Source organism: Cervus canadensis, chromosome 26, assembly GCF_019320065.1.
Source record: "Cervus canadensis isolate Bull #8, Minnesota chromosome 26, ASM1932006v1, whole genome shotgun sequence".
In the NCBI taxonomy this organism is placed as follows: Eukaryota; Metazoa; Chordata; class Mammalia; order Artiodactyla; family Cervidae; genus Cervus; species Cervus canadensis.
Genome location: NC_057411.1, coordinates 37,881,499 through 37,903,695, shown reverse-complemented (window position 1 = coordinate 37,903,695; position 22,197 = coordinate 37,881,499). Strand labels below are relative to the sequence as shown.

General features: G+C 37.6%; 1 protein-coding gene across 10 annotated transcripts in view; it reads right to left on the bottom strand.

Moving 5' to 3' along the window:
* PTPN13 (protein tyrosine phosphatase non-receptor type 13) overlaps nt 1-22,197 on the bottom strand; it is a 209,870-nt gene that overhangs the window by 80,612 nt on the left and 107,061 nt on the right. For all 10 annotated transcript variants that reach the window (XM_043448301.1, XM_043448303.1, XM_043448309.1 and 7 more), the window contains 3 exons: nt 8,761-8,856; nt 7,778-7,871; nt 76-295 (listed from right to left, as the gene is read on the bottom strand). In XM_043448301.1, the coding sequence (XP_043304236.1) occupies nt 76-295; nt 7,778-7,871; nt 8,761-8,856 (410 nt within the window). The remainder of the gene's footprint in view (nt 1-75; nt 296-7,777; nt 7,872-8,760; nt 8,857-22,197) is intronic.

Below are 22,197 nucleotides of genomic sequence, written 5' to 3'. Positions count from 1 at the left end.
AATTTTTTAAAGTACTTTGCATAACATTTCCCTATAAGACCAAGTTTAGATGCAGTAACCTGAGAATCAACTTACTCTCAGTTTTCTTTGGGTCATGGCTGTTTCTAGGGCTATTTCTCTTAAGGGATCCCTGGTGATATCAAGCATGGAAGCTTTGATAGTGTCCCCTGGATACAGGCTCAACCGAGACTGTCTAAGGGCCATTCTGGCTTGCAGCTGTATCATTTCTTCTTCTTGCCGTTTTAGCATGATCTCTTGATTAATTAAGTTGCCTTCAAGGGGTGTTTCATATTGTCTGCCATATAGAAAAGAGAAAAGTGGATTGAGAAAAAAACATACTAAGTCTAACCAAGAAAAAAAATCATGTTAAGCAAGGTATCAAGAACTTAGACAAATTTTATCTCTTCATTTCAAAAAACCTTTGCAGTAACACCTCAGTCCTATTTTTAATGTATTAGTATACTGTGGTGTCTCATTTTCAGTGGGTAGATCTATATCCTCTACCTCTTCTCTGAACAGCTCAACGTCTGAAACCGTTTCCGCTGTGGCTATCTCAGATGGGGGCTGTTTTAGGCTCATAATCCTGCACCAGTGGGCCTGGATATGAGACAGAGATTTCCTCGGATTTTTATTTCAGCTTCCAGATCATTACTGACTGCTGCCCCAAGAGCCCCCAGCTTCCTTGAATTGAAAGTGTTAGCTGCTCAGTTGTATCCGGCTCTGACTGTTGCCCACCAGGCTCTTCTGTCTGTGGGGTTTTCCAGGCAAGAATACTGGATTGGGCTGCCATCTCCTTCTCCAGTGGATCTTCCCGACCCAGGCATCAAACCCACGTCTTTTCCCTTTCCTTGAAATATGAGCTATGAAATCAAACCATTCACTGATCTGCTTTGCTCTCGACTTGGTTCTGTTGGCTAACTCTTCTCTATGCATTACAGATGTAAGTGCCTGACGCAGTGGTCTTCTCTAACACCACTGCGGTCATCATTCATGGTGGTGTTACAGAGACTGGGGAGACGTCCAACACCCTGGCTTCCTCCATCTCAGCCAGAATTCTGCTCCCATGACAAGTCACAATAAGTGTGCAGCCTCTAGAATGTTCTATTTCTATCTTCCAAAACCCTCTATATCTAATCTCCTTATTTTTTTTCTAGGTCACTTCCTCTAATACTCTCCATCAAACCATTCATTAACTCTACCAGGAATTTTAGTTCACTGACTTGACCACTTCCTCTCTGTTGAAACTCTCACTTTTTAAAATTTTTTACTTCCTATAAATGTGATATATTAATGCTTTAGAAATCTTGACTTAAGAGTTTACGCTTTTAATGTCATGTTAACTAATGGATTAGTTTATGATCTGAAATTAGACATGTTTATCTTCTAGACCACACTGCTTTACCACGTATTGGTATTACAAGTATTATGGTTCAGGGTACACTACAGTCTTCAGTAATTCATCTGAAAGATGTCATTCCACTTCTGTCATAAAACCAGTTAGTACTGGATAGGCCGAAAAGTTAGAGGTTTTCCATAAGATGTTAAATTTTCTATACCTGTTACACATTAATTCTATTAACCCCCTCTAGCCCTCACATTGCTGAAGTTGTATAGCCCACCATGAAAATAATTTCTTGGCATACGACCTGAACTCTCATGAAACTGCAGAACCATGCTGACTAATCTCACTGGGTTCTCAGTACTTCATGGTGATTCATTTTCTTAGAGAACTATTTCATATTTTTTTCCTTTTCTTTTTTTATCAAAGTTCTTTCAAAACTTCCTCCCTCATTCTCTCTCAACTGATGACTTCTCTTCAAATTTTTTTTGGTGAAATAAGAAGCAAACAGGAAACAACTTCCTTATCCTTCTACCACCAGACTTTCCAGATCTATGTTCTGCTCTTTTCTGTTACAATGGATAGATCTCCTGCATACTCACATAGGCCTCAAACCTTTATTGTGCATGGAGTTCCGACCGCCTTCGCTATCCAGAGACTTCGCTCCTGCAGTTACCCTCTCACATGCATCAGCCATCTTGTCCACTAGGTTATTCATGTTATACAAACATGCTGTACTATTTTCTACTTAAAACAAAAAAATTCTCCTTTGGTTCCATATCCCCTTTTAGATTCTATTTCATTTTTCTGCTGTCTTTTAGAGTAAGTTTCTTCAAAACTGTCCTTTAAATTTTATCTCCACTTCATCTTCCACTTTCTCTTGGACTCAGACCCATAGTTTGACTCCTTACCAGTTCACCAAAACCAGTCACAGAAAACATTGCCTTCAGTGTCATCAAAGCCAAAGGATAATTCTTAGTTTGCATGCTACATGACCTCCAAGCATCATATAACATAGTTATTCAGTCATTAAACATCTGACTTCTGAGGCTTCTGGCTCAGTGGTTAAGAATCCTGCCAATGCAGGAGACACGGGTTCGATTCCTGATGCAGGAAGATCTCACATGCTATGGGGAACCTAATATCGTGTGCCACAGCTACTGAGCCCATGAGCCACAACTACCGAAACCCAAGCACCCAGGAGCCTGTGCTATGCAACAAGAGAAGCTACTGCAGTGAGAAGCCTGTGCACCACACCCAGAGAGTAGCCGCCACCCGCGCCCAACCCGCTGCTGCAACTAGAGAAAAGCCTGCACAGCCACGGACCCAGCACAGCCAAAAATAAATATTCACTGGCTCTTCCTTAGTCTTTTTTTCTGGATCTTCCTTCATTTCTAATCTCTTAATGTTAGACTGAGCACCGAAGAATTGATGCTTTCAAATTGCGTTGCTGGAGAAGACTCTTGAGAGTTCCTTGGATAGCAAGGAGATCAAACCAGTCAATCCTAAAGGAAATCAACCCTGAGTATTCATTGGAAGGACTGATGCTGAAGCTGAAGTTCCAAACACTGGCCACCTGATCTGAACAGCTGACTCATTGGAAAAGATCCTGATGCTGGGAAAGACTGAGGGCACGAGGAGAAGGGGGCGACAGAGGATGAGATGGTTGGATGGTATCACTGACTCAATGGACATCAGTTTGAGCAAACTCCGGGAGATGGTAAAGGACACAGAGGCCTGGTGTGCTGCAGTCCATGGGGTCGCAAAGAATCAGACACAACTTAGTGACTGAACAACAACAACAACAACGTTAGACTACAACAGTGCTCAGACCTCCAGATTTTTCTAGTCTCCATATACAGTTCACACTTACCTGGTCTCATGTAGTCACATGGCCTCAGTTACCTTATATTTCCATAACTCCAGGCTCTCCCTTGAATTGATTCTAGTCACCTGCTTAGGTGAGTGTTCTACTTGGATGTGAACATGCATCTTTAGCCTAAGATGTCTAAAACCAAACTCTTGATACTTGTTCCTTACGTGCAACCTTCTCTCAATCTTCACTGGTTGCTTAGGACATAATCTGAAGTCATTTTGATTCCTTACAAATCCAACATCTGAATGAGCAGTAAATCCTTAAGGGCATAATCTTGAAGAAATCTATTTCCAACCCTTCTCTATCACTAACAACCTAGTCTGTGCTGTATGCATCTCAAATGGAGCACTGTAATCGCCTCCAAACTGGTCTTTTACTTCTACAATCTGTTTTTCAAAGAACAGATCAGAGTAACCCCATTAAAATGTAAATATGATCATAGCTGTCTATGCTCTCAACCATCCAATGGACTCCCATTATACTCAAAATAGTTAACCCTAATCCTAACCCTAACCCTTGGGAGAGGCCTCCTCTGACCAGCCTACCTAAGTAAACTAGAACTTGGACATCATACCCTTGGTACTCTCTATCTCTTTAGTGTGATTTATTTTTCTTCCAAGTACCATCACATTCTGATGGTGCATTACCTACTTTTTTTTCAGTGGTTTACTGGATATCATTCAGCCCTATAAAATCTCTGGAGGGAATTTTTTGGTCTTGTTCATAATCTCATTTCCGGTACATAGAAGTACCCACTACAAGGTGGGTATTCAATAATCACTTATTGAGCCAATGACTGAACATGATTTTATGGCTTACTCTCACTTAATGGGGGTCAAGGAAAATGATAAAACTTTGAATCTATACATTTTAACCCACACTTTTCATTCTCATTAAATATATTATCCTTCTTGTTCAAATTCTTTTCTACCAGAGCAACAAACAGGTAACAAAAATGATTAATCATCATTTTGTGTCCCATCACAATATCTGACTGCAACGTTTGAGAGGCTAAACAAAAACGAACAAAATATAGACAAAACACATGCAAACAAACAAGAAACTCACAAAACCTAGATGATTTAGGAATGAATAAACAGGTTCTTTCAAGACAAAAAAAGGTTACGTCATTAAACAGATAAGCATAGAAGCAGTAGGAACAGCACTACGTAAAACCGTACTTCAAAAGTTAACACACACACACAAAAATTTAGAGATGCTTTTCGGAAAATAGCTTTGAATGTCTTTTTTTGGTCACTGAAAGACACTTTTGATAGTTCAAAATCCAAAATTACTCAGTCTGCTGGATCTGACTCATAACTTCCTGTTAATCTCCCCCCACCCACCATGATACAAATCAATAGCATTGTGTGGATCTGTTTTTCCATTTCATTCTAGATAAAGGAATGGAAATTTCTATAAAGAAGCATGCAACATTTCTAAATACAGAACTATTTATAGATCTCACAAATATGTGACCTAAAGAACAAACAGAACATCCTGATTGTGTACTGGTATGTTAAAGATATTATCAGAAGACTTTGTACACATACAGAAAACTCTGCACTTGAATAAAGAATTTAGACAATATCTCAGTTAATGTGTTTTTCCTTGGACAGGAAGAGATGGGGTAGTCTAAAAGAAGTAGACTTTAGCATCTTACATTAAATGTAACAAATACACAAATCTGGAATCAAGATGGCCGGGAGAAATATCAACAACCTCAGATATGCAGATGATATCATTCCAACGGCAGAAAGCCAAGAGGAGAGTGAAAAAGTTGACTTAAAATTCAACATTCAAAAACTAAGATCATGGCATCCTGTCTCATTACTTCATGGCAAATAGATAGGGGAAAAGTGGAACAATGACAGATTCAATTTTCTTGGGCTCCAAAATCACTGTGGATGGTGACTGCAGCCATGAAATTAAAAGACACTTGCTCCTTGGAAGAAAAGCTATGACCAACCTAGACAGAATATTAAAAAGCAGAGACATCACTTTGCCAACAAAGTCAAAGCTATGGCTTTTCCAGTAGTCATGTGAGTTGGATCATAAAGAAGGCTGAGTGCCAAAAAATTGATGCTTTTGAACTGTGGTACTAGAGAAGACTCTTGAGAGTCCCTTGGACTTCAAGGAGAGCAAACCATTCAATCCTACAGGAAAACAACCCTGAATATTCACTGGAAGCTGCATGTTCCAATACTCTGGCCACCTGATGTGAAGAGTCAACTCAGTGGAAAAGACCCCGATGCTGAGAAAGACTGAGGGCAGGAGGAGAAGGGGGCAACTGAGGATGAGATGGCTGGATGGCATCACCGACTCTATGGACATGAGTTCAAGTGAACTCTGGGAGACAGTGAAGGACAGGGAAGCCTGGTGTGCTGAAGTCCAAGGGGTTGCAAAGAGTTGGACACAAGTTAGTGACTAAACAACAATAACAGTCAACCTCTCCTTGAAAGAAATATTTTTGTTTCACCTATATCTAGTGCAGATGTTATGAACATCAAGTTGTTTTTTTTACCATCTTAAAGTGTGAAATAAAAGCAGCTTATCACTAAATTATGATCTGATGAGCTAACACTTTAATGTTATTGTTTCCTAAAAATAAATAGCTGCTGCTGCTGCTAAGTTGCTTCAGTCGAGTCTGACTCTGTGCGACTCCACAGACGGCAGCCCACCAGGCACTGCCGTCCCTGGGATTCTCCAGGCAAGAACACTGGAGTGGGGTGCCATTTCTTTCTCCAATGCATGAAAGTGAAAAGTCAAAGTGAAGTCGCTCAGTCGAGTACGACTTTTTGCGACCCCATGGACTGCAGCCTACCCAGGCTCCTCCATCCATGGGATTTTCCAGGCAAGAGTACTGGAGTGGGTTGCCATTGCCTTCTCTGAAAAAAATAAAAAAATAAAAAACTGGAAACAGTCGAAACTAAGATTCTCTTATAATCCCCATGCTTTCGAGTTACCTTATCAAGAAAACTGAAGTCTCACAAAATGATTTAACTTTGTTTGGAGGAATATGTTTTCTAAATAACTAGCAAACTGACTATAAAATCAATCAATCTTAACATATAATTCCAACAATTCTTCCATTGCTCTCTATTCCTTCTTCTGATTAAACTAAAAAGGCATCATATTAACTATGAGCTTTCTCCAAATTACCTATATAGAGAGGAGTGACTTCCTCAATTCAACACAGACCTTAGTGCAACTCAACATTTGCTTCTTATTGCTGGTCATCTCCAAACAACTTTTCTTCTTTAATAAAACTATCTACTATCAAGCATAGATCTATCTTTGTCTCTAACCTCTTTGATCAAAATTACCAAAATAGGGTCATTGCAATTACTATTCCCACAATGGGGTTATAGTAATATACGGTGCTATTATGTAAAGATTGCATCACTTTAGGCAAATGAATACTGATTAGAACTTTCCTCATAGAAAGTATCACAGACATTTTAAAAAGGAACATGAGAAAAAGACATAAATTTTATAAAAACTGGAATATTACAGAATAATTTTAGTGCAATGTATGTAATTACTTGGAGTGTTAACCCTGATTAAACTGTCTGTTTTAATCACATGGGTAGGGTTACCTGGACTATTAATAGTTTGGGTATGAAACATTTGCCTGCCAGAATTAATCAGCTAACGGGCAGGTTTTTGTTAATTCCCAAATGATCCTTTTGTATATAATGGTACATAAATCAAATAAACTGAGATATGAAATTTAAAAGTATTACTATAGTTTGGTAGTAAATTCTGAAGCAACCTCTGATTCTCTAACATTACATTATGAATTTCAAATTAATGCTTAACTTTAACAACATGCTTCTGTTCATGTAAGGGACCTGTGCACACATGAAGAAGACACACATTAATATATTCAGTACTGAGTTGACACATTTCACCTCAAACAAATTAAATCAACCCATAGTTATAATACCACCATCCTAACCCAAGCACAAGAATAACTGCCATCTTGTAAGTACACTGTTTCAGTATGAAAATGAACTCTAAACAGTCCAAACTGGGCTTAAAAATAAGTTTAAGTACAAGATAGCTGCTTTTAATCCAGGAAGATGTAGTGAAAACTTAACTTTTCATATAATAGATTTCACATGATAGGTTACTTAGTAGTAACCTACTAATTATTCATTCAACAAACAGTACCGAAAGCCTACTTGTTGAGCCCATGTAACCTTTTGAAAAAAGCATTATTCTTTTAGAAATCAAAGTTTATATTTTCTCATAGATGTTTAATGCTATACCTTCAGAACTTCCTTACTGTTAGTTATTTTATATTCATATTGGCAATTAAAAAAAATCAAGCACAAACTTAAATAATCAGGGCCAATTCTAATTTTAAAAGATTCCAATAACTCAAACAACTGTAACATCTTTTACATAATTGAATTTGTAAGAACTTTAAAGAGGAGGGAAGAAAAGGAAAATGGAGAAAACAGAGGGAAGAGAATTAAAAAAATACTCCTTGATTCTAATGAAGAAAAAAACCACATGCAACTGGAAATATATTACCATTTTTTCATATTACATACCTTGGTCTCTGTGACTGGCCTTGACTTGGGGTTTCATCTACACCTGGGAGACCACTGTTGGATTCAAATCTCTTTGAAGTTTCACTTTTTCTCACTAATTGTGAATGGAAAGGAACAGCACAAGTCATAAAAATATGAAATAGTCTTATTTAAAACATAAGCACTCAGAAAACACATTAAGATAATTTTTACATATCATATTCATATAATCAAATTAATGATATAATGTCATTAAACTCTTTAGTGGCAGTCATTTTATTTTTGAAAACAATGAATTATGTCCTCTCATATGAAAATGACTACACTGCTATTTGATGAAACTGCTATTAAGCTCCTATGGTGGTTTTAGTTACTAAATCATGTCTGACTCTTGTGACCCCATGGACTGTAGCCTGCCAGGCTCCTCTGTCCAAGGGATTCTCCAGGCAAGAATACTGGAGTGGGTTGCCATTTCAATCCAGGAATTGAACCCGGGTCTCCTGCACTGCAGGCCAATTCTTTACTGACTGAGCTATGAGGGAAGCCCTTAAGTACCTATAACAGTGTTAAAATGAGTAATTGGAAGCTTTTTGCAGTTTAAAATTTTTATATAGAATTATTCTTTTCACACCTTGTATCTGAACACTACTGAAAGAGAACAAAAATCATAGCTTCTTTTTTAAATGTTTTTTTTTAATTGTGGAAAAAGTCACATAATATAAAATGTACTATTTTTAACCATATTTAACTGTACGGCTCATTGGCACTAAGGACATTCACATTGTTTTGCAACACTCAACCATCATACATCTCCCAAAATTTTCACCTTCCTAAACTGAAACTCTGTCCCCATCAAGCACTAACTGTCCATTCCCTGCCACGGCATCTTCGAAAGAACTTTCTGACAGTCTTAATTTGACTATTCTAGGTATCTGGTATAAGTGGAATGAAACAGCACAATCGTGGTTTCTTATGAATGTTTTGCTTGTTCAGATGCTTCTTACCTTGCCTGAAATCCGATTCAGAGGAAATAATAGATGGAGTTTCACTGGACGTACTAAAGAGATCACTGTGGTAAGTTTTGTATCTTTGAACTGGTTCTGAAAGGATTAAAACAAAAACATTAGAAAGCAGTCTCATTAGCTGTTCCACATCATATAAAGCACTACATTTACTCTTGTGAGACCAGAACATCTGTTGCTTTAAATTTACTAGTCATGGACAGTCATTTAAAAATGTGACTACAATTTTGAAGTGGTTTGGCATCCTGGTTAGGGGCCTGGACTCTGAAGCCAGATTGCCTGGGTTTGAATCTCAGGTCTACTACTCACCAAGTGCATGATTTGGGGACGGTATTTAACTTTCCTGTGACTCTTCTTCAATTGGGTATAAGAGAAATGCGCAGCTCCTAAGGTTATTGTAGCATTAACTGAACTCATATGCAAAGCTCTTAGAATAGAGCAGATGCTATATAAACATCATTCTCTGTTTCAGGTGCTATGAGGGACAGAAAAATCCAGAGACACAGCCCCACGCTCAAATAATTTAAAATGCAGAAGTACAACGCTGCTGTATTTAAAATGGATAATCAACAAGGACATACTGTGTAGCACAAGGAACTCTGCTCAGTGGTATGTGGTAGCCTGGATGGGAGGAGAGACCGGGGGAGAATGGATTCATATAAATGTATGGCTGAGTCCCTTTGCTGTCCACCTGAAACTTTCACAACACTGTTAATCTCCATTGCTAATTGGCTATACACCAATACAATATAAAGTTGTTTTTTAAAAAAATGTAGAAATACAAAATACTCAAGATGGGACATTTAGTTCCACCAGAATGGGATGAGTAAGCACGGGGAGTGGGCGGGGGTCTGTGCAGTATGTGCTCTGTATGAGGGGGGAAGAACTCCACTGAAATCTGAATTCTACCTTCTCAATGTTTCTGCCTCAGCCCCTCATCTTCACACTTCTATGATCACTACCACAGATGATAATTCGAAGATAAGTCTCATGCCTGGATTGCTTAACTGTCCTAGATTCCCCTTTCTGCAGTCTTGCTTGTCTCATATTATAACGCACATTAGAGAGGGTGAACTTTCCAGAAACAAAAATCTGAGCACATTGCTGTATTTCTTAAACCTCTTCAGACTAGAGTTTTTAAGATATAGTTTAGTGTCTTCTTAGCATTCACAGCCTTTCTAAGTTGATCCACGACTACATTTATAGCAATAGCTCTACACGCTGTGAAGATATAGGTTCTGACTTAGAATCAGATGAAAAGCATAGACCTCTCTCCTCCTGCAGCCCTAAAACACACGGGCACACAAACATTGACAGAGAACTTGAAAAACTCAATCCAGGGAGAACCCTTGTTTCAGGGCATCATCACCATCCAGTTCTCCAAATTTTCCACTCTTGCTACTGAATTTACAAATAACCAAAAGCATATAAACTTTGAAATTCCTTCCTCACATACTCTTCCTGCTAGAATGCTGTTTCTCCTCTTTTTTGTGGAATACTTTTTCTTTTTCCTTTAAGAGAAGACTGAAAGGAAAAACACCTTTTCTGTTCACAAAAGCTTTCATGACCACCTGAAGACTGAGTTACACACCGCTTCTGATACTTTCATATCACCTTATGCGTAATAATTGTGACTCTTCACTGCTTTATAGGTCTTTCCCTACCTGCTTGTTTTCCTCGACCTAAATCACAAACTTAGGCAAAAAGGACTGTGTCTGATGCATAGCAAACACAAAATAAATATTTTCTGAGTGGATATGAATAAATGAATGAACAGAAGAATATAAGCGATACACAAAGGTCACTGATGATCTTTAAAGAGGACTATTCCCATTGCACAGACAGGTGAGAGGCCAAATCAGGCTGGAAGGCAGGAAATTGAGAAAATGAGTACACTATTTTTTCAAGAAGTTCGAAGGTTTGAGAAAGGAAAAAGATTTAAACAAAAATAAAGTAAATGAGACTAAATGAGTTATTAGGGTCTTTTTGGCAGTGAGAAATGTTTGAGAGTGTTTTTAAGCAGGGGATAATAAGCCTGTAGGTTGGAGGAGACTGCAAATGATGGTGGGGAATACAGATGGAAAAATGTGAAGGAAAAACAGGAGATGGGAAAAGACCCAACATACATAAGATGGCTAATGTAGGAGGAAGGAAACAAAGAAAAGAGCAAAAAACCAGAGGGACTCCTAAGAAACCTGTATTAGAAACATGCCTTACTCCTGGCAAGGAAAGTAAACCACTTCCCAAGAAGACAAGAAATTCTGCTGTGAAGAATGTGACAAGAGTCAGCAAATACACATGAGAGCTTTTACGTAGCAGTGAGAGTTTAGATGAGGCTAGAATGCATGAATTTTACTGAAGCCAATCAGAATGCTTGTGTGGCTTTTTCTAGGCACTAGAGAAAGCAGACCATGGGAAATACCCGAGGAGTGGTGTGGGATGCAAGGTAACAGGTGATCAATGTATGTGAGGGCTTCTTTTTTACTAGAGGGTTGTAAACTTGAGGGCAGGTATTTCACAAAATGAATTATTCCCTTGTGCTAGAAGGTATTTTAAGAGAGCTTATTAAAAAGAAAAAGAGATGAATGAATGAAACAATTAAATGGCACCACAGAAAGCAGGCTTGTAGAACCAGGATGGAAATGATGGGCTGGAAAAATTGGGAGGTCATGCTGAGGCAAAGGGTAGACGTCATGCGGGGAGGAGTAGGAGGATAAATGGCCATGGATTTGATGGAGAGGATATTGTGTATTGTTCTTACAACAATGTTTACCCAGAGAGGCAGGTATAATATGGGTGACTCCTACTTTGTCCAGCTTTGTATACAGTGAATGTAAGTGTCAAATAAAACTATTAAAAGAGCTTTGGAATTGAAAATACAAATACTGACCAGCACTTAAAGAATTCCATGCTACCACAGGAAGTGACATGGTAAAAAAACAAAAACAAATTCCTCTGGTATAAGATGAACATGATTTGAAAGGATTATAGAAGATGTCAAATAATAGCTTTATTTAATACTACTTAAATTTAATGAACATAGTTAAATGATTATATGTAAGAAGAACCACTATTTTCAAGAAGCACCAAAGAACTTTTTCTTTTGTTGTACAGAACTTCCATGGAAAAGTTTTGAGGGATTTTCCCAAGGTAACTTGACCAAATGCCAAACCTGGCATTGTACTGTGTAGGACAGTAAAACCAACAAGGCCAAAGAGAAGACCCAAATGGATGGAGGCAATATAGTTTTATCTCACAAAGAAAAGTAGAAAGTTACAATAAACCTATTCAGTAGACAGAGTAGAGAAAGAACCTCAGTCACCTAAATCTATGCTATGCAACAACAATTTCATTAAATGAATTTACTGTTTCATAACTATTTCTGCAAAGTGGCTGTAAGAGAGTAAATTTTAATTTCAATTTCTATTCTTTGGTGGTGCTTTATAATTGTTCTTACATTATTTCACAGGTCCGTATTCCCTGTTTTCAGCTTGCCTATATTTTGTTTCCTGTTTCCTTTATTGACAACACTAGCAAACTGTTTGCAACCCTTGGGTTCCTCTGTAAGACAAATTAATGTAACTTTGACAAACCCTCTTAAAAATATAACAGTAAATCATCTTCCCTAGATGAACTGTTGGTCTTTAAAGGTTCTCAGTACCACACCTGGGGGAGGGAGGACATGGCCTTACGATGATTTACCACTTCAGAGTAACTGGGCTCAAGCACTCCAGAAACATGAACTGGATGACTAGCTTGGCAGGACAACTGAGGGTAGGAAGACCTGTCTTTTCCTCTTCTAAGTCAAGAGGGGTGTGATGACCTAGAGGGGTGGGATGGTGGGAAAGGAAAGAGGCTCAAGAGGGAGGGCATACATATATAATTATGACTGATTTGCATTGTTGTATGGAAGAAATCAACAACCTTGTAAAGCAAATTTCCTCCAATTAAAAAAATAAATTACAAAAAAACATTAAACTCAGATTAAAAAACAAAACAAAACAGGACAGGAGTGGTGCATCTATGTTAATTAAGTGGTAGGGATCTTTTGTGAGCTTCTTGTATTCTGGAATGTACCTTTAAAAAAAAAATGTTGTTAGCCATGTTCCTTTCATGCAACGGCATGGCAGATCTAACGATATTAAAGTTCCCAGGCAACATTTATTACTCAGTCATGCTTATAAGAAGGCTATAATCAGATTTCAGTTTTCAGTCAAAATTTACTACTCAGTTGTGCTTATGAGAAAGGTTAGCCTTATAAGCTTTCCATTTCTGAACAGTAAATGTAACAGTTTCATAAATTATTAATAAATTAGATCTCCTTTACCAAGATCATCTGCATTGGTGCATATGGAGTGGCATATTTTCCAGATCATCTGGAAAGAAACACTTCTTGACTTTCTGATGGCCTACACAAGAAGCACCCAGTAGACACTAACTCTGGGCTCTCCTGGTGGCTCAGACGGTAAAGACTCTGCCTGCAGAGAAGTGGCTTCAGTCCCAGGAAGGGAAGATCCTCTGGAGCAGGGAATGTTGCCCACTCCAGTGATCTTGCCTGGAGAATTCCATGGACAGAGGAACCTGGCGGGCTACAGTTGATGGGGTCGCAAAGAGTCGGACACGACTGAGCGACTAATACTGGAAGATACTAAATAGACAGATACAGGCTTTATTCCTCTGATCTAGTCAGCAAAAGAAGGGTAATCTCTAATTTCCCACAAGAACCTAACATTATTAATAACTTCTTTTCAGAGGATCCAAACAACACAGATATGTTTTCTGTCTACACTTAGATGTATAATATTAGCATTTAGGTTTGGTCCAGATCCAAGGAATGTGGTATTAACCAAGTGATTAAAAAAAACAAACAAACACAACTTTTTATTATGAAAACTTAACAGACATGAAAACAAAGAGTATACAGTAAGTCTTCATATGTGCCTATCTCCCAGTATCAACAAAATCTAATAATTGTTATTTCAATTAGAAAGTTTTAGAATTCTTTAAAAAAAAAAAAAAGAGATGCTCCTAAGTATTTATAGATCATTACAAAGTTTTCTGAATGCTAAAATTCTTAAGTCATGTGCAATGAACCTGTTAAGAATATTCAAATACCCATTTTATAAAATACACATGTAGCTACTTTCATAGCAGTGCTAAAACTGTAACAGCAAAATTTTAAGCTGTCTCCATTACAACGAGAGAACTGAATTTATTTGACTTGTACGGTAAAATTAGATTCAGTATCTAATTTTTGGTTTGCAAACTTCTCAGCTAGTAAATATTTAAATGAAATCTACATTGTAGAAATCAGTGTACTAGAATTCCTTTAGGATCATGATTATTCCTCATTTCACTACATGATTTCTGTCTCTTTGACTTCCTACAAGGATAGTTTTTAGACACGGAATTTGAAGTTGGAATTAAGAATCTTAATGTAGAAATAATAATGAGTGCAAAGGAAAAAAAATGGGAGAATAAAATTAGCCTGGATACATGTCACCAAAAAGGCAGCACCAAATTCAGTGTGTGCATGTGTGTGTGTGCGTGCGTGCGCCTGTGTGTGTGTGCGTGCGTGTGCGCATGTGTGTGTGCGTGTGTGTAATGTAGGTACATAAACACAGAGGAATACAGTGTCTCCAGAAAGCAATTTGTTGAATAGCGGTGCGAGGATGAGAAAAATAGGGACTGCAGAAGAATGGCTCAAAGAATTAATGTAGAGAACAGACATGTGGATGTGGGGGCAGGAAAGGGAGGGTGGGGTGAATTGGGAGATTAGGACTGAGCATATACAGGACTTCCCTGGTGGCTTGGATGGTAAAGCGTCTGTCTACAATGTGGGAGACCCGGGTTCGATCCCTGGGTTGGGAAGATCCCCTGGAGAAGGAAATGGCAACCCACTCCAGTACTATTGCCTGGAAAATCCTATGGATGGAGGAATCTGGTAGGCTACAGTCCATGGGGTCTCAAAGAGTCGGACACGACTGAGTGACTGAACTGAATTGATGTGTAAAATAGATAGCTAGTGGGAACCTGCTATAAAGCACAGGACATTCACCTTGGTGCTCTGTGATTACTTACAGGGGTGGGATGGAGGTGGGAGGAATGTCCAAGAGGGAGGAGATATATTTATACACATGGCTGATTTACGTCTTTGTCCAGGAGAAACTAATACAACATTGTAAAGCAATTATATTTCAATTAAAAAAATCTGGATAAAAGTCTAGTTATAGAGATTCTATCATCATATATTCTCTGACAATATCTTTTTATTTCTAGTATTTCTAGTATTAATTTACCATAATTAAGAGTATACCATGTTTTTGCCAGATTACAACGTATAGAAATCTGACAGATATTTTACTATCCTTTAATCTGGATTCTCTAAACTCCAACTCTAATAGAGCACTGACTCCACTTTTACATAGCAACTTTAAAAGGCAGCTTTACAGTAGGTTAGCATTCTATCATAAATTCTTGACACTTAAAAGCCACAATTTCCACCAGCTCTTAACACACTTAACACTTTAAACATACAAAGTTGTGACACAGGGTTAGGAAGACTTGCATGATACACAGTGCTTATGCAAAGCTGTTTTAGATGAAACACTAAAATCTACAATCTTCACATTAAAATGAACCGAAGCCAGCACAAAGTGTAATCGAAAGGCACCATTTACAAGTGACACAGATTCAAGCTCAGACACGTAACACCAAGAAATTGAGACTCAGGCAGTTGCAACATCAGGAATTAAATAAGCAAAACCTGGCATTTCTTTACCTCCTTTAATACATGGCCCAAATTACACAAAAAAGTTTCAAACAGAAATGCACTAAGATGGCTGGTTTTGTCGCTAGAAATGTTGGGGGGAAAAAAAATTAAACCCCTTCATTTTTATAGCTATGGTTCCTAACAAATAAAATATTTCAATATTCAAATAAGCAGACAAACAAAAGTAAGAACACTGTGTATTCACGTGCCAAGTGTTTTTCTCTATGCTTTCTTTTTAGAGGGTTAACTTCTGGAGATTAGAGATTGTACCTTTTTTATGATCAATAGAGTCCAGTGTATTCTATATTACATCACACTGCATGATACAAGAAGATAACATATCTTAAAATTCTTTGAGAGCTAGACATGATCAATAAAATTTTTAACAAGGAGGAACGGAACTCATCTAAGTATGAATATATATATATATGTATAAACAAGGAAGGTAAGAGAGGAGTATTCTGTGAAATATAAATGACTTTATAGATGGAACATCTGTGCAGAGTAGGATTGCTAGAAGAGTGAACAGTTCCTCTACAAGGGTTTTGTATAACATCGTAGCCACAAATCTAGGCCAGCTATACCACTCTTCTAGCATCCTCTAGCATCCTTTGTTGTCATGACTTCAACTGCCCCCTCTAAAGCTTTCAAACAGCACAGAGCTCTAAAGAAAATGATTGCATTTGCTGTTGATTGGTCAGGCTGTGACTTGTGATTTTTCTCTTAGAGCTGGACAAAACAGGAGACGAAGATGAGATTTCTCCTCACTATATAGGATAACTCAGAGAATATTATTGTACTCTGTATCTGAAATAGCACCATCGAATACACTAAACATTTAGTGTTAAGAGCCGTGTTGCAATATTCAGCTTAGATTAACTGAGTATCTATTATACGTCAGGCAGAGTGGTGGACACTAAGGATATAGCTATGAATTAGACCAGGGCAAAATTCTGGTGTCTACAAGAGGAGAAACAAGCTCCTCAAAACAAGTAATTTCAGTGAAAAATACAGGCCATCATCGTGAAGTGTGAAGATGAGAGAAAGCTTAAAGTCTTAAGGCAGAAAGCTGCATGAATAAAATCATGATCATTTAAAATGGCACGTATTGGGGGAGGAAGCGGGGGAAGGAAGGAGAGAGAACACATATATTGCTGGAGCGACTTGTGAGATGGGAAATGCAAAAGGGTAAGACTGGAGAGAAATGATAATGGAGATAATGGAAAGCCTTAAATGCCATAATCTAAGGAGCTTGAATTTTATCCTGCTCAACTGATGAAAAGTTATTAACTGGCTGGAGGCAGGGAAGAAATGTATTCAAATATGCACAGCAGGGAAACAAATTATAGGGAGGACAAATTATAGCTGAGAGATCAATTTAGAAAGCTAGTTCTATAGTCCATGGACAATAGAAGGAACTGAGAGACTGGGATGAAGTGAAGAAATATTTTGGAGGTTAAAACTGTTGGGGGACTGTCTTGGTGGTGTAGCGGTTAAGACTTCATGCTTCCAATGCAAGGAGTGCAGGTTTACTTCTTGGTCAGGGTACTAAGATTTACCACATGCTATGTGACCAAAAATAACAACAACAAAGAAAAAACAAAAATAAAAACCCTGCATTTGGGACTTTCCTAGTGGCCCAGTGGTTAAGATTCTGAGCCCACAGATCCCTGGTTGGGGAACTAAGACCTCGCATGACATAAGGTGTGGCCAAAAAAACCCCCAAACTGTTGGGTCTTAAAACTTGTGTAGATACTCATTACCAGTAAGATCTATTTTAAACCTCCCTTAATACATATCAGTCCACACTTTTCAGAAGGTTTCTATATCAAAGCCAAACTGGGTCTATGTTAACTAAGTATGAGTTAGATTTAAATTATATCTCTAATTTCTGATAAAGTAGCCAGGGATTTCTGTGGACTCCAAAATCAGTATTATGTTACTATGAATATAGACATTGGAAAACTTGTTTTGGTTTCATTTTTAACTTTCCTTAGTGTTTAAAAATGCAATTTCATTCTTCCACTTGGATAAATCAAAAAAGCAAATGTCTATTCTCTGTTGTTTTTAAGCTAAAGAATAACTTACTGTGTATCTCTTCTCAAATGCTTCTCAAACCGATTTTTCCTCCATTGAACATTGGTATTTTTTACTGGACAAATTCTAAATGAGAATGGTTTGAAGCTGCCCTATGTTGCTATGTAATTTAAAATATTCATTTCCTTAGTTGCATTAGCTAGAAAGCACTTGCTCAACAGTAACCTGTGACTTGTAAAAGTTACAAGTCCGGTCTACTTAGCTGGAATTTGTAGATGTAGGACATCTCCTACACTGAAGAAGTTCTACTGAACAATGCTGGTCTAAAATATAAATCTCAGGACTTCCCTGCAGTCCAGTGTTTAAGACTTTGTGCTTCCACTGAAGGAATGGCAAATTCGATCCTTGGTTGGGGAACTAATATCTCACACGCAGTGGGGTGCAGCCATAAATAAATAAATAAAATATAAATTTCATCAGCCCTGGAAACACAGTGGGCACTTGATTTTTTCTGGCTAAGTCGCTGAATCCATCTATAAGTGCTCTTCAGAGATGCTAAATGTACTTGTATCTCAGTGTAATTATTCAGTCATTAATACTTAAACACATATGATATTTGACTAATATCATAAAATTCCTGTTTATTCATACTTACTTCTATGGAAACTGATTATTTAAATTATTTAAGTTCAGGGAGTAATTCAAATAACAATCTTTTTTTTTTTTGAGGGGAGGGGTGCTATCCAGAGGGAAATAAAGTGAAGGAAATAAAAACCTGAGTAGTTCATCTTTACCAGTTCAGGCTCTTAGAAAAGAAAGATAAAAATTTAAAATACTGAAACTGAAAAATTGAACTTGAAAGCATTTCTCTCCATAAAATGTCATTGTACTTAGTCACTCAGTTGTGTCCAACTCTTTGTGACCCCATGGACTGCAGCCCACCAGGCTCCTCTGTCCATGGGGATTCTCCAGGCCGAGAGTACTGGAATGGGTTGCCATGCCCTCCTCTAGATCTTCCTAACCCAGGGATCAAACTCAGGTCTCCCGCACTGTAGACGGATTCTTTACCATCTGAGCCACCAGGGAAGCCTATAAAGTGTCACCAGTAGCATCCAATACGATGAACTGTAACATTTATGAATCCACCCTCTTCCTTTTCTGAAATGTAACTATAAAAATACAAGCGCTTTCAAGTGCAATGGAATGAACATGAATGGAAAGGAAGTATTACGATGCCTCAATAATGAGAACAGCCTCACATACTTGAGTGTTTACATACTCGAGTTGCACAAGAGAGTTTAAGCTGCATTCACAGAGCAGTCATAAAAGAGCAAAACTGGGCTAGACCAGAAGACACAGCATTGAAAGGAGCTGACACTTAACTTAGACATGATGTACAATGGGTTGACTTTAAACTCATTAAATAAGTCCTATTTATCCACAGTCACTTTTATAGAATTTAATTATATCTGTTGTTTACACTCTTCCTTCTAGTATTGCACAGAATGCAGGGGAGTTTTGACTGTTGTAAGCAAAATGCTATTCACAGTCCCCACCCAGGGCGTGGAGTGCTGTTCATACTAGACTCACAGTACCGGTTCCAAGTCAATCTCTCATAATCAGAATGTGCTGCCAACCCACAGAGCTATGGACAGGGAGTGTGTGGTAATCACCCCACAAACAGCACAGGGACAGAAACTCTCATTAGAAAGCAGGCGATTTCTCAGCTCTTGAGATAGAACAGAGAGAGGTGGAAAAGAAAAGCCTGGAAACAAAGAAAGAAAAGAGTAGAACAGGACAGTCCTATGCTGAGGTGGAAAGAGTGAAATGAAAAGAATAAAGAAAAAAAAATAGGGAATGACATCAAATTGTAAAACTAGTTTCTATGCGAGAAAGCTGTTATGTTCCTTTCTGCCTCTCCTCTACTACTTTATGAATGTTGTTGTTCAGTTGCTAAGTTGTGTCTGACTCTGTGACCCCATGTGCCAGCCTTCCCTTTCCTTCACTATCTCCTGCAGGGCCACCCAAGACAGACGGGTCATGGTGGAGAGTTCTGACAAAACACGGTCCGCTGGAGAAGGGAATGGCAAACCACTTCAGTATTTTTGCCTTGAGAACCCCATGAACAGTATGAAATGGCTTTATGAATGTAGAAAATTTTTAATAATCTTAGGAATAATCTTTTATTTATAATTTTTAACTTTCAACTACAATTTATTCCTTGGAATCTTTCTTGTTCTTAACTTTATTTTGTTCCCAAAGAAATCAGAGCACTTAATACTAACTGTTGCTTTTTGATAGCTTACTCTCCTATCTCATCAGGTACTGGATAACCATTTTACAGATCCTGCAATAAAAAAGCCCCATCAAAACACTACCCCAAAAAGGAAAATAACCCCTCTGTCTGCTACATGGTTAAATGGAGCTCCATCTCAACCCCTCACCCAGTATGGTTTACTGAAGGAAGACTCAAACGAGCCTTTATTTCATAATAAAATATTGTTTTATTATATTAAAAATTATATAATGTTATTAAGAAGAGACCTAACGGGTCTGATGATACCTTAAAATGAGATATTTAAAATGGTACCCAAATTCCTTCCAGTACCACTCCATGATTTTAAAGTCTGGTCTCCCTTGTGCTAGTTGGCTGGTTGGTTTTGTCAGCTGAGGAGATGCTGTGGAGGTGATTTAGGTACAGGTTCCTTTCAAGAGGATGGGGCCTGGGCTAAAGGAAACAGCTATCCATTTGAGGTTGAAGGAGACAACAGTCTTTTCCATCAGTTCATGAATGTTCATGTGCCCCAAAGAATGAACCGAAATTTAGCAATTTCTTTTCTTCTGATTATTTATTATCCCAATGGACACTGTAATACATCTTTTTTAAAAATTAGGAGGTAACATGTAGTGGGAAATCCTTAGACTGGAATGCCAAATCTGTGATGGAAATTTACAATCTCCCATAATGATGGAAACTTTATCATTAACCAGTTATGTGATCCTGGGTATGCTATTAAATCTTCACATGCCCAAGCACATGCGCTCTAAAACCTCATCTAATTCTAAAATTACTGATCCTCAGTAGCAACTTTCAATTGTAAAGATCACAAAAACTGTACGGAGTATTACAACTTTTAAATGCTTTAAAATAGGAATGTTTCGAAAGAAAGGTATACAAGAAAATGGGCATATGAATAATATCCACTGTTCTGCTTGATCTGTCACACATAAAAGGGATCCAGGAAGCCTACTTTTCATAAGAATTAAATAAGTGATTTGTTATTTTCCACTCTTTTTTCTTCTTAGTATACTATCTAAACTCTTCATATTAACAATCTGTACTTTGCACAGCCAACATAAATTATTTTACCTTTACAAAAAGACAGCACAGCATAAAACCAGCAAGTTACTTAACTAAATAACTAGTAAGAGTTATTGCTTTTGAATTCCAAACTTCAAACATTCCTTTCAAACAATGCTTTTAGTCAAAAGCAAACATTATTTATTACTACTTGCAGGTTACTATATAATAATGGAGCTTATTTAACATGGTACAAGTATTTCCATAATAAACCAACATTTTCAAGGTGTTCTATTTTGTTTACTTAAATTTGGTTATGAAATATACTTTAGGGAAAAAACTGGTAGATATTTTGTGGGAGCAAATGCTTCTGAAAACTCTTTTAATGCCAAAGATAGATTTCAGGATAAAAATTGTCCTACATCAAATAATTGAAAGCATATTTTATCTTACTTTTAAAAGGAAATCTTTTCCTTTTCTTGTATCTCATAATAAACCTAAAATTTTTCAATTCAGAATTTTTTTGGGGGGGGTAACAAGTTAGTATTTTGAACAAATAAGGGTCTATACAGATTATATTGGGTTGACCAAAAATTTCATTTGGGTTGTAACCTTATGGCCAACTCAATATATTATCTTTACAGATATATATGCATATCTGAAAACAAGTTGATCTATTTGAGTTTCTTTACACTTACACATACATGTATGCACATGCAAACCATGACAGAGGTTTGCTTATAGGAAATTCCTATAAATTACATATTCAAACAAAACATGTTAAACCGACTATTTACTATAATTTTAAAAAATATTTTCACCAAAGTTTTGATTTTTTTACTATTTAACTCTCAACCAAGGTTCAAATGTAAAAACACTTCTCTCAGACTTCACATATCCAAACTACTACTTGCAGAAGGGGGCGGCAAATGGTTAGCTAGCATCACCAACTCAATGGACATGGATTTGAGCAAACTCCACGAGATAGTGAAGGACAGGGGAGCCTGGTGTGCTGCAGTCCATGGGGTCACAAAGAATGGGACATGACTTAGCTACTGAACAATAACAACAACAATTTTAATATTCACATGTTAAGAAAAGATACCACTGAACCTCTTAAATGTTAGAAAGCCATCTAAATTGGTGTGTATATTCACTCCTTATATTCTGAGATGATCATGGTTTTATCTGTTTGAATCACTGAAGGATTGTTCCCCGCCACGCCCCCCCCCCCCCGCCCCCACTGCCGCCCCACAACAATGGGCAGAAGTTATTTACATAAATGTCTCCATGAGGGAATGCTCATAAG